The sequence below is a fragment of the Nycticebus coucang genome, chromosome 12, assembly GCF_027406575.1.
Source record: "Nycticebus coucang isolate mNycCou1 chromosome 12, mNycCou1.pri, whole genome shotgun sequence".
Taxonomy (NCBI): Eukaryota; Metazoa; Chordata; class Mammalia; order Primates; family Lorisidae; genus Nycticebus; species Nycticebus coucang.
Window position 1 is genome coordinate 8,232,707 of NC_069791.1, and position 12,991 is coordinate 8,245,697.

At 51.9% G+C, this 12,991-nt stretch overlaps 2 protein-coding genes across 3 annotated transcripts; one reads left to right on the plus strand and one right to left on the minus strand.

Moving 5' to 3' along the window:
- Nucleotides 1-2,154: 2,154 nt before the first annotated feature.
- Nucleotides 2,155-5,756, minus strand: MARCHF9 (membrane associated ring-CH-type finger 9). The gene is made up of 4 exons (XM_053554683.1): nucleotides 5,400-5,756; nucleotides 4,246-4,401; nucleotides 3,276-3,468; nucleotides 2,155-3,009 (listed from the first exon to the last, which is right to left on the minus strand). The coding sequence occupies exons 1-4, from the start codon at nucleotides 5,754-5,756 to the stop codon at nucleotides 2,675-2,677; spliced, it is 1,041 nt and encodes a 346-aa protein (XP_053410658.1). The 3' UTR covers nucleotides 2,155-2,674.
- A 2,974-nt stretch (nucleotides 5,757-8,730) lies between these two features.
- Nucleotides 8,731-12,969, plus strand: CDK4 (cyclin dependent kinase 4). Of its 2 annotated transcripts, none has more exons than XM_053554689.1 (8): nucleotides 8,731-9,631; nucleotides 10,075-10,329; nucleotides 10,495-10,630; nucleotides 10,750-10,917; nucleotides 11,053-11,162; nucleotides 11,697-11,747; nucleotides 11,877-12,012; nucleotides 12,576-12,969. In XM_053554689.1, the coding sequence occupies exons 2-8, from the start codon at nucleotides 10,112-10,114 to the stop codon at nucleotides 12,672-12,674; spliced, it is 918 nt and encodes a 305-aa protein (XP_053410664.1). In that variant the 5' UTR covers nucleotides 8,731-9,631; nucleotides 10,075-10,111; the 3' UTR covers nucleotides 12,675-12,969. The 2 variants fall into 2 exon arrangements, with proteins under 2 accessions (XP_053410664.1, XP_053410663.1); XM_053554688.1 differs by having other exon boundaries at nucleotides 8,738-9,631; nucleotides 10,093-10,329.
- The last annotated feature ends 22 nt before the right edge of the window (nucleotides 12,970-12,991 follow it).

The following is a 12,991-nucleotide window of genomic DNA, read 5'->3' on the forward strand; positions in this document are numbered from 1 at the left end:
TACCCTCCCCATGTCAGGACTTGCCCCTCTCCCCAGCCCCCGCCCAGCCCCATTCCAATTAGCTGGGTATAGGTGGAGATTTCACTTCACACTTCCTCCCCTGCACTTCAGCCCCATGCCCTAGACATGGCTCCCTGACCAGGCAAACTCCATTATCCACCAAGCTTTCTGCAGGGAGATCTAATTATGCAAGAGCTACAGAGAGACAGGCCTACCCTAAGCCTTGTGCAGAGACAAGGTTTTTGTGCATTTACTGCCCCTCCTACCAACTCTTCTACTGTACCCTCAATCTCCACCCCTACTCCTCTATCACTAAGCTGTATTTCAACCTAAGTGACCCAAATTTTAGCAGATTTGAGCTTTAAGGGGGAATAAAGCCGAGCTTGCTGTCAGAGCCTTTCCACAGTCCTTATTCCCCATTGGACAAGTAGGAATGCCCGCTGAGGAAGGCAGCAGTTCCTAGGCAAGGATCTCTTTAAGTTGGAAAAAGGGAAGGAGATCATACTAATTACTGGCCCCAACTCCCATACCAAGACCTCCATCATCACAAAAGGAGTACCACCTCACTTGGCCTGGTTTTAGGACCCAGAGTAGAAATGGAGACAATGGAGACAGTAGAAATGTGTGTGAGTGTCTATGTTCTTGGTTGGGTCTAACCTTCCATGCAGAGGCATCACAGCGGGCAGCCCAGCTTTGGCACAGGAAGCCCCACGTGTCTTATCTACCTAAGCCCTACTGTCAGTGTAGGTATTAGTAGTCATTCTGATTTGCTGTCTCCCATGGGGTCCCCACCAGCTCTTCCATGAATGGCAAATCAGTAAAATCTGGCTACTCTGTCTCCCCATGTGGGGAGTGTAGAGGGTTACCACTCTGGGAAAACAGATCTCCACTGGGAAGGTGGAGGGTTCAGCCTCAGCCCCTGTCCACACTGATCACCTCAGAAATTGGAAGTGGTATGTTTTCACACTCAGACTCCAGTCCAGCTTCGGTTCCTATACCCCCAGGCAAGTCTGGGTGCCAGCACCATGGACAGCGGCCAACACCACTTTGGGAGAGGGGAGGTTTCCCTAGCAAGCGTATGTGGGCCTTTAGAGGAAAAGTATTTCCTCCAAAACAGCCCCAGGAAGGAGGCAGAGCACAACCTTCCCTGAGAGAAAGACCAATAATAAGAAAGGCCTCTAGATCTGACTTTAGCAGTGTATGAAGGAATTATTTTAATTGCTAATGAATAGTTCACTTAAAAGACACCATCATTCATATAATATACAGTCCCAAGGCCACAAAAAAAAAAAAAAAAGGGACCAGGCTTCAGACTGACCCACATTTTAATCAGTCCTTCCCAAATCCTTTTTCTGTGTACAGTCTCCTATGCTGTGGCTTCCAAGCACACTACCTTCCATTAACACCACTAGCTGGGCATGCCAGGATCAGACCTGTGACCCTAAATTGCCATAGGAATAGCTTAAACTGGAGTTGGAGACTCCTAACATTGGGGAATTCCCTCCATCTTACTCCAAATGAGTCCATATTCACTTCACATCACTTTTCTGGGTGAACACGATACCTGGGAAGGACTAATTGAACAAGATGGATGGCCACAGCCTTCCCTATACCCCAGTATTTGGTCAGGGGAGTTCTCGTTCTTACAAATAACCACCATCCTTCACATTTGCAATGTCTATTTCCCCTCATATTTCCTTATCTATTATGTCACTCAACACAAAATTCCAAGATTCTATGCAACTCCAGATGAAAAACACATTTTGGAATTTGTTATACCAGCTACTATTTGAAATAAATGGACCATTAACTAGTCTAGAAATCTTTTTATGCCATTACCAATTTTCTTTGCAATGGCATCCAACCTGTCTTTCGTTTATCCTCACTCCGATCCTATGAGGTAGACAGGAAAACCTCAGCTGAGAGATTAGAGATATTTTTTCTAAATAACAACTCGCAGGTGGCAGGTCCACCCCTTAAATACCTCTGAGCACTGCCACCTAGCAGCCAATGTGAATTATTCACCAGCAAGTGGGAGTCACACTTACAACTCAGAACCCACTGCTGTGTTTGGGATTTACAACCTGTGCAGAGAAACCTCCCCACACTTCCCAACCCTCCAGAAAAGCCCCAGATGAGAAAGGAGTCTCCACGTGCATATAAATGATTCTTTATGCCCTTCCCCCATGCAATGGGGGGGTGGAGCAGGGAGAAGTCCCCCGCCCTCATGCAGGGAACGGGAGGTCAATGTACACTAGTCTTATTGCCAGATGCCCCGTGGCCATGGGATGGGGAATGGGGGTCTACAGCCCCTTTCTTCTGGCACTGGTCCCCCTTCACCAAGTCACCGTGGTGGAGCTGGTGGGCTGGAGGCCCTAGGAGCTGAGGTAAAGATGGTTCTCTCCAGGGAAAAAAGTTGCTCTCCTTGCATGCCTTCTGGCCGTCTCAGGATGAGTGTGAGGAGCTGTCAGTGGGGGTCTGAATGTTATCCAGGTGACTCTACCCAGTGGGCAGTAGAGGCCAGACAATGTCTCCAGCTTGAAGCTGCCTGCAGAGATCCTCAGTGGTGGGAGCAGTGTACCCCAAACACTTTGTCCAGATGGTACCTCCAGCAGCCATGACAGCTTATCTCTAGCTGATGCATTGACTCAAGATCCCCGCTCCTGTACCAAGTTCAGACCGTGGTGACCCTCATGACAACCTCTCGGCCAGAATGAGAGCTGGAACGGGCATCTGGTGGCCGTAGTTGTCCAAGGAGGTGCAAGATTGTGTAACCACAGCGCTGAGGCAAGAGCGTCCGCATGCGCTGGGCAGCTGGGGGGCGGCTGGTGGCCCCGGAGGGGGTGCCCGTCCGTGAGGTCCTAGGGCCTGGCTTCCCTGCCGTCCCTCCCCCTGCATCTCCTCCTATGTCCTTGGTCTTGTCGTAATTCAGGACCTTCCACTGCTGGTTCACTGCCTGCCAGCGCTTGAAGATGCGGTAGACAGAGGAGCCTTCATGGACAATGAGGCCTGAGCAACAGGGATAAGAAATCCAGGGTCACCTGCTGCCCAGACTCAGGCCAGAGTTACTTAAGCAAGCACTTCTTCAGAGTGAGAGGACACGGTTGCAAAGGGCCCTGGAGAAGCAGGGAAGGGAAGGCCATCAAGATAGCCCTAAAGACCCCCCTCCCCCATAATAACAGGAAATAAGGCCATGAAACTGTGGGGAGAGGCAGAGAAGTTAAGAGGGTGAGTAAGTAGACGCTGGGCAGGTAGGGGAGAGAGAGTGCCCTCACCTATGCAGACGACATCCATGAAGCCATACATGCCGTAGCAGATCTGAAAGAGCAAATCCTGCCGTTGCCACTTGGCTGAAGGACTGAGTGAGGACCAGATGAGCCAGGAGATGCTGGCGACAAGGAAGAGTGAGCCCAGAACTATGGCAGCAATCTGGACCTTCTCGATGACTGTCAAGGAGATGGCCTGCCACTGTGTAAGAGAAACAGCTCCATAAAGCGACACAGATGAAGGGATAAGGGATGGGGGCCTTGAATATGCTCCAGGTCCCTTCCCTAAACGCTCTAGTAAGATTAATATCTGTCTGTACCTTGATTAAACCTAGAATGTGGCACTTGCCTGATATCTTTTGTCTCTCTTATTTTAGAAAGGCAGGATTAGGCAAGTGCTCTGAAGCCAAAACATTTAAATTTGAATTTCAAATCTTAGTTTCATCATTTACTGACTTAGTAACCTTGGGCAAGTTTTTAAATTTCTTTCTTTTTTTTTTTTTTGTGGTTTTTGGCCAGGGCTGGGTTTGAACCCACCACCTCCAGCATATGGGACCAGCGCCCTACTCCTTGAGCCACAGGCGCCGCCCAAGTTTTTAAATTTCTTTGTGCATCAGTGTCCTCATCTGTACAGTTGGGATACTAATGGTATCTACCTAATGGGATTATTATGAAGATTAAAACAGATAATACATGCCAAAACTTGACACACAGAAAACACTACATGTTTGCTATTATCCTCATCATAACCATCAACATTATCTTTTCCTTTTTGTTGTCCCAGTGCCTGAACATAAGTGGCACTCAATAAATGCCTTTGTGAATAAATGAAGGAAGGATTTGTAGGCACACAAGAGATTGTGGTAACAGTGGGGAGAGATGGCTTTGGGAAAAGAGTAAATAGGCTCCATGCAATGTCTCTCATCCCAACAGCTGAAAGGCCCTCACGCAGTCTCTGAGTCCCCTCCTTGCACCTCACCTGCAGTGGGTTCTTGGTGCTGATCGCCAGGACCTGGTACTTGAAGTAGCAGAGCTCACAGCTCCAGGAACCCCTCTCACTGATCCAGCGGATGAGGCAGGGCTGGTGTGTGCAGCGCACCGAGCCGTCGCAGCGGCAGGGGCTCAGGAGCTCCCCCTGGAGGAAGAGTGGGGAGGGGCTCTGTCAGTTACCACCACCCGGACCACACTCAGCTGCGCTCCCCGGGAGGGAAACCTCTTCAGGTCATTCTCCCACCTTAAAAAAACTAAGGCCTTTCACCACAAACAGGGCAAAAGGCTAAGGCTGCAGCAGAAGAGGAAGAAATTGGAGATCTTCCCATACTAAAGAGACGGGGGTGGGGGAGCTGGTCTTTTCCAAGAATTTGGTAAGGGTGGTCTTTAAGGCTTCTCAGAGGAAAAAAGCTTCCCCTTAGGATCTGGAGGGAGGGGAGAGCCACAACTTCTGGGTCAAACCTTCCTGCCACCCCATCACTGTAAAGTTACTTCCTAGCTCTGGTGGAGACTGGCATGGTTACCACCCACTGTTCCCACAGATTAAAAGGGGGAGAAATCCCGAGGGTAGGAGTGGAGGAAGTTTCCCTTCAACCACAGAAAAATTTCTCACTACAGAGACACCCTTGGCACTATTCCGGGACAACTTTGTCCACAAAATTTTAACAAAGAATGCTTTTTGGAACGAGATGTAAAGTTGCAGAATAAGAAGTGAAGAAAAGTGCCCCACAGGGAGAAATACTGAGTGAGGCAAGGGCGCCGGCTGAGCCCTTCCGTTCAAGGTGGGAACAGAAGCATTCTCCCTTCTGCCCACCTCCAAGAGAACAGGTCCCCTCAGCCTACAGTGACCCTGGTGCGGCAGAAATAGGAGAGAACCTCTGTCCCTCCTAATGGGTGAGGAGGATTTCTCCCAGGAGAAAGTCCCACCTCTTCCTGGGGACCCCTGACGACCCTCCCCACCCCCCACAACACAAACGCGCTCATTAGGAGTCTCCAGCCAGCCCCCCAACCTCATCCCATTCTCTCTCCCGGTCCTGGGTTCCGCCCAGCCTTCCCAGGCCCCGCCCCCTGCTCGCGGTCTCCCCAGACACCCCAGGTGTGCGTCCCCACCCCTCCCCTCCCGGCCAGGTGCCCAGGCCTGACCTGCTCTGGGCCCTGGAAGCAGATCCGGCACTGGGGGGTTCGGAGCCCGCTGTCCAAGCTACTGCTGAGCGACAGGGCGTCCAGCGCGCCCGGGGGCGGCAGCGGCGGCGCGGGAGGCGGCGGGGGTCCGGCCCGCGGCTCCTTGTCTCCCGCCAGGCCCCGGGCCCGCGGCTCCGACCCGTAGTACTCCTCCTCGTCGCCGTCGCCGTCCCGGGTAGAGCAGCCGGCGAAGGGCGCCCAGCCGCAGCCGCCTCCCCCGCCCCCCCGGGGCTGCGGCTCGGCCCGGGGCCGCCCCCCGCCCGTCAGCACCAGCAGCTTCAGCTCGTTCAGGAACATGCGGAGCCGAGACTTGAGCATCGTCCGGGCGCGGGGAGGCGGGGGGCGCCGTGCAAGGGGGCTCTCGGGCGGCGGGGGAGGGGAGAGGACAAGGCCAGGAAGGGGGCGCGCGCTGGAGAGCCAAGCTGGGCCGGGGTCTTTAGGGCCTGTGACCGGCGTTCACTGCTGCCACCGCCGGGGCTCCGGGGCTCTCGGGGCCGAGAGGGCTGGCGGCCCGGGAGCAGCGAGGTGGGCAGCCATGGCCAGGGCAGGGGGCGGGGAGAGGGGCTCAGGGCGCCGCGCCCAGTGGATCCGGGTCCGGAGCCGGCCGGGCCCGGGGGGTTGCGCGCCCGGGTCCTCCTGCGGCGGGGCCGCCCCCCATCGCGGTTCTCGCGGTTCCAGTCCCGCTCCGGTTCCGGGATCCGGCTTGGCTCGGCCCGTGCGCTCGGCGGTGGCAAATGGCGGCTCCTTCCGGCGGCGGCGGCGGCGGAGACCCCCCCGGAGCGGCGGGCGGGCGGGGCGGGCGGGGCGGGAGCCGGGGAGCCGGTGAGGGATGGAGGGAGGGGCGGGGCGGGGAGGGGGAGAGATGAGGGGGCCGCGGCTGCGCATCCCCGCCCTGCCCTGCACGAGCAGGTGTCCCCAGGGGCGGGGGCAAGTGTGCGAGCCCCGGGAGGGTGGAGGAAGGGGAGTGGCCAAGGAAGGGGAGTGTTCACACGGGGATGAGAATTGGTGTGTGTGTGTGGGGGGGGGGTAGCCGGTGCTGATGGAAGGTGAATGGTCAAAGGATGCAGATGCAGGTGTATCAGGGAGGTAGAGGTTTGTGCCAAATGGAAGTGCACAAAGCTGTGCAAGGGTCCGAGGTGAGTGGGTAAGGGAGGGACTCAGGCAATATACACATTTACACCAAAGACTGAAAAGTGTGCGTGGTGTGGGACTGTGGGAAAGAGGTTGACTGTGTAAGGGGTGGAACTAGATTGTATAAGAAACAAGCGTATGATTGTAACGTGTGAGGAAGGTGAGTTAGCAAAGGAGACAAGTGCGCTAAAAGATGAGAGTGTCTTTCCCAGTACTGTCTTGCTCTCACCTCCACTACACTGAAGTGAGCAACACACACTGCACACAGGCGGGCTTTTAGAGGGCCTTGACCCTGAGAACAAGTTCTACTCTATCACAGGGGTTTTTTTCCTGCTTTATATCTTCCCTCTCCTCCCCTTTGCAAAGCTTGGGGAAAGGAGATTCCAGGGTAGCCCACTGGGTCAAATACACTGGGAAAAAAATAATTAGTAAAAGAGTAATTAACAAGAGAAGGGAGGAGATGGAACCTGGGACAGGCTGCCAAATTCTAGCTCCTCAATAGAAAGTGATGGAGGAGATACAGTAAGGTTCTTATGAAGCATCCAAATATTTTGAATAGATGGATGGCTGAATGAATCAGAAAGGGGGGCTGGGAACCAAACAGACATAGAGGATGGCTCCTGTTGTAAAGAGAATAAGTTGTAGTTGGCTTATGTGGAGGGTAAGGCTGAAGTGGGGACTGCTGTTAACAAACTCACACTTCGCCTTTCAGAAGGTTTACAAATGAACCTTAGCAATTACCCAATAAAACATTTCCCTCTTGAGCCCCTTAGCTAGTTCAGCCCTTGAAGTTTTTCTTACTAGAATCCTAGCTGCCCTTGCCAGCACAGGCCCAGAGCTATAAGTATCAGACTAGAAAAAGGAGAATCTGTACTGATACGTCTTTCATTTGATGGTTAAGAAGAGTAGAAGTTAGGTTGGGAGGAGTGACAAACAGGGAAGATTGGTTGAACCCAAAAGTTTGAGACCAGGCTGGGCAACAGAGCAAGTCTCTGTCTCAAAAACAGGGACTACACATTAAATTTAATATTAAAATGATCTCAGGTTTTAAACAGTTTTTCATAAATTAGACACTAATCCCTTCCAAGCCTTTCATCTACACCCCCAAATGACTGGCAAATAAAGAAGCTGGAGCAAATAAGACAAAGGAAGTCACAGAAACCTACCTGTGTTTTCTACCTAGGTGTGGGCAGAAGCCGTTTGGGAAAAAGTGTTCTGGACGGGGATAAGGGCTACAAAAGCTACACTGGAGGAAAAGAAGGAAGCACAGTGACTAAATAGGGAGTCACAAGGTTTGCAGAAAGTTACAAGTCATTCTCAAGGAATGGGCGGGAGGTCACAAAGGGCATGTAACGTCTTTGCACACGCTCACTCCTATGTATATACATTTATACTTGTACATAAACACAATGTATCAGTATCATAAGAATCTTTGTACTGAAAAAACTTTAAAGGTCAAGTATTCCTGTCTCCTCATCAATCTCTCTGTCAGATGACGGGCATAGGTCTCTACATTTCTTTCTTCCTTTTTTTTTTTTTTGAGACAGAGTCTCAAGCTGTCACTCTGGGTAGAGTGCGGTGGCGTCATAGCTCACAGCAACCTCCAACTCCAGCTGGAGCAATTCTCTTGCCTCAGTTTTTCTATTTTTAGTAGAGATGGACTCTCACTTTTGCTCAAGCTGGTGTCAAACTCGTGACCTCACGCAATCCACCCATCTCAGCCTCCCAGAGTGAGCCACCTCGCCTGGCCCTCTGCATTTTTTTTTAACTATTTTTTCTCCAACATTGGGTCGCTGCTTTAACATTGCAGGGAGATTTGGAAGCTGGGAAGAGAGAGGGCTTATTGTCTTGCCACCCTTGCTGTTGGTTTACTATATTAATTTGCCTTCCACCCATCCTTTACGCCTAGTTTTGCCCTTGAATGGGCATTGTCCACTCTCTCTATAGGACCACATTGTTGACTCCATTTTCATAGATAGCTGCACCACTTTATTTTATTTTATTTTTTGAGACAGAGTCTCACTTGTCGCCCTTGGTTGAGTGCCATGGCATCACAGGTCACAGCAAACTCAAATTCGTGGCTTAAGCGAGTCTCTTGCTTCAGCCTCCCAAGTAGCCGGGACTACAGGCGCCCACCAAAAGGCCCGGCTTTTTTTTTTTTTTTTTTAAGAGAAGTGATCTCACTCTGGCTGGTCTCGAAATCCTGAGCCCAGGCAATCCATCGGCCTCAGCCTCCCGGAGTGCTAGGATTACAAGTGCGAGCCACCGCGCCCGGCCTTGCACCACTACTTTAAAGGGCTAGTGACTGAGACACCAGAAAACAAAACTAAACAAAACGGAAACCCTACATACACCCTGAAAACAAGCACTAGTACAGTTGTGTAGAATGGAATGAGTGAAACAAAGGCGCAAATGAGAATACGTTTTTTCAAGGTGGTGGAGCAAAGAAGTGACAGCACCACCTCTAGTACCCCGGCCCCTGCCGGCCTCCCCGCCCTCCATCAACATACGGAGACTGAAAGACAAGTGGTAAGACTGGAGATGCGCTCAGACTGGCTCTCAGCCCAGAGTTGGGATCTGGGTGGCCCAGGTTACCATGGCAGCGCCTTGGGCTCCACCCTCTCCGCTCCCCCAACCCCGCCCCGCTCCCAGCTGGGGTTATAGCAGCCAGTCACATGCCCCGCAGCGTAACCACACCTGTGCTCCGCGGAGCAATGTCAAGCGGTCACGTGTGATAGCAACAGATCACGTGGCTGCATCGCCCCTCCGCCCCCTTACCCTCATTGCCCCCTCCCACTCAAAGCAGCTCCTGCGCATGGGTGGCAATCACGTGCCCCAAACGTCCGGCGTTCGCCCCGCCCCTCAGTTTCCGCGCGCCTCTTTGGCAGCTGGTCACATGGTGAGGGTGGGGGTGAGGGGACTTCTCTAGCTCGCGGCCTGTGTCTATGTTCGGGCCCGTAGCGTCCGGCTGCCCGGGACGGAGCTCGGGTGTATGGCGCCGCAAGAACTGGCTCCGGGGCCCCGATAACGGGCCGCCCCCGCAGCTCCTGGCCTGCCGCGAGGTAAGTGCAGCCCCTTCCCCGCAATGGACCAGTCCCCGCCCCCCACGGTTTCCCACGCGTGCTCTTCTCGGCTAGTTAGGGAAGAGTAGCTCAAGGGCGGGAAATGGGGCCTTTGTGGTTGTGGGAAGGTGTAGTTTTAGAGACTGGGGTGCAGGATCTTCGATGCAAGACGTGTGTCATGTGTGAGCTCCTTTGTGCGGGGCGTGATGGCCGCAAAGGAAAAGGCATTTTTATTCTAGGGCCTCACGTAGCTATAGTGACCATTTTATTTTGGCCAGGCTATAATATAGGTTGATATTAGAGTCGTTGTGTTATCTCCGGGGTCAGCCACATGGAAGGTTGGGAGGGGATGGGATGCTGGTGGGATTGTCTTTGTGCTTTCTTTTGCGGGAGTCGCTTTGTTGCTGGAGGTTCTTAACTCTGGAAGGAAATTTTGGTGGTAGGTGTCTCTGTGATTGTAGGACCTCCCCTGATCTGAGAATGGCTACCTCTCGGTATGAGCCAGTGGCTGAAATTGGTGTCGGTGCCTATGGGACGGTGTACAAGGCCCGTGATCCCCACAGTGGCCACTTTGTGGCCCTCAAGAGTGTAAGAGTGCCCAATGGAGGAGGAGCTGGAGGGGGCCTTCCCATCAGCACAGTTCGAGAGGTGGCCTTACTAAGGCGGCTGGAGGCTTTTGAGCACCCCAATGTTGTTCGGTGAGAAGGTGATGGAGGGTTGGGAGTGGGAAGTAAAGGGAAAAACACACCCTGTAGTGGGGTGTGGTGGTCAGGAGAGAAGTGGGGACCTTGAGGAAATATGGGAGGTCAGTCCTATTACATCAAAGAGGATTGAATAGTGAATGACCATTTTATTCTGGCCAGGCTCATGGACGTCTGTGCCACATCCCGAACTGACCGGGAGATTAAAGTCACCCTGGTGTTTGAGCATGTAGACCAAGACTTAAGAACTTATCTGGACAAGGCACCTCCACCAGGCTTGCCAGCAGAGACCATCAAGGTAAGTGGGGTAGGTAGACACTGAGAGAGGTAGATGGGGATTTTGGTAGTAGAACCTGTTGGGGTTTGGGGTATAGTACCACATTTCCAGTGTGTCTTTGCTTCCCCTTTCCAATCTAGGATCTGATGCGACAATTTCTAAGAGGCCTCGATTTCCTGCATGCCAATTGCATTGTTCATCGAGATCTGAAGCCAGAGAATATTCTGGTGACAAGTGGTGGAACAGTCAAGCTGGCTGACTTTGGCCTGGCCAGAATCTATAGCTACCAGATGGCACTTACACCTGTGGTCAGTAGTGACACGGTAGCCACAGTGGGTTCTGGTTGGGGGTAGGAGAGTGATTGCCCATAGCAGTTGAGAAGTTATGTGCTTAGTGTCTTCAATAAAGCATTTGCCCTCATTCACAATTCCTGTTCTCTTTAGGTTGTTACCCTCTGGTACCGAGCTCCAGAAGTTCTTCTGCAGTCTACATATGCAACACCTGTGGACATGTGGAGCGTTGGCTGTATCTTTGCAGAGATGTTTCGTCGAAAGTATGGGATTCAAGTCCTCTGGACCACCATGAATTCCCCAAATGTCTTATTCATAAACCACATCCATACTCTGCCAGTTCTTTTTTTTTTTTTTTTTTTTGTAGAAACAGAGTTTCCCTTTATTGCCCTCGGTAGAGTGCCGTGGCATCAAATAGCTCACAGCAACCTCCAACTCCTGGGCTTAGGCGATTCTCCTGCCTCAGCCTCCCGAGTAGCTGGGACTACAGGCGCCCGCCACAACGCCCGGCTATTTTTTTTTTCTTGCAGTTTGGCCGGGGCTGGGTTTGAACCTGCCACCCTCGGCATATGGGGCCGGCGCCCTGCTCACTGAGCCACAGGCACCGCCCACTGTGCCAGTTCTTTTACCCGGTTACTATTGATCACCTTGCCCGTAACCAGAAGCTCTGAAATATTCTGGAATTAGGAACTTCACATCCCTTTGTTCTCTATATTCTCATTTTGAGCCCCTAAGCAGTACCATTCCACCAGATGTCTTTGAAAATGACCACCACCTTGTGTCCCTTCTTACCTTAGGCCTCTCTTCTGTGGAAACTCTGAAGCTGACCAGTTGGGCAAAATCTTTGAGTAAGTGAAAAGTGCAGGGGGGTGGGATAGAATTTTCCACTGCTTAGTCCTAGTGGCACCTGGCTTTGCCTGTGGGGGTGGGGCCTGGAGAAGGACCTTCCTGACCAGAGTTCTCCTGACCCCCTGTAGCCTGATAGGGCTGCCTCCAGAGGATGACTGGCCCAGGGATGTGTCTCTACCCCGAGGAGCCTTTCCTCCAAGAGGGCCCCGCCCAGTGCAGTCAGTGGTGCCTGAGATGGAGGAGTCTGGAGCACAGCTGCTGCTGGTACTAGGGATGGGCATGGGCATGGACATAGAGAAAGGCATAGGGTGAGATAGGTAGGAAACATTGGAGTTTCTTATAGTTATGGTTATTTAGACTTCATTGGTAGGTAAGCTGTAGTCTTTTTTTTATTAATTTGTTTTCAAGATAAGAGTCTCTGTTGCCCTGGGTAGAATGCCACTGGTGTCATCATAGCTCACAGCAACCTCACACTCTTAAGGCTCAAGTGATCCTCACGCTTGAGCTCTGCAAGTAGCTGGGACTAAAAGTGCCTGCTACCACACCCAGCTACTTTTTTTCTATTTTTATTAGAGATGAGGTCTCACTCTTGTTCAGGCTGGGCTCAAACTCCTCAGTTCAAGCAGTCCTCCAGCTTCAACCTCCAAGAGTGCTAGGATTATAGGTGTGAGCCACCACACCTGGCCCTGGGCTGTGGTTTTTGTCGTAGCTGTGACTGGTCATCCACAGAGGGATACAGAAGAGAGCTTATCCCAGGTATTGTTGGGGGTGGGCAGAAGTCTTTTTTCCTCCGTTATAGTTTTCTGATCTTTGCTTTTTCCCCTCAGGAAATGCTGACCTTTAACCCACACAAGCGAATTTCTGCCTTCCGAGCTCTGCAGCATTCTTACCTACATAAGGATGAAGGTAATCCAAGTGAGCAATAGAGTGACTGCCACAAAAGGAAGTGAAGCTGAGCTGCCATTTCCCTTCTGGACACTTCAGTGGAAAGAACCCCACTGAGAAGGCAATCTGTGCCTTCATCTCTGAGGCTGTGGAGACTCCTCTTCCAGCTTTTTACAGAGTATTTTGCTGCCTTAATAATGTTCCCCTCATAACCTTCCTTTTGAGGTTTCTCCTATATCCTTTTCTCTCTACACTACCTACCTACCCTTATCCCCCACCTACCTTTATATCAGGGTCCTTTTTTATACAGGAAAAACAAACAAAACAAAGAAATACGGTCTTTTTTTTTTTTTTTTAA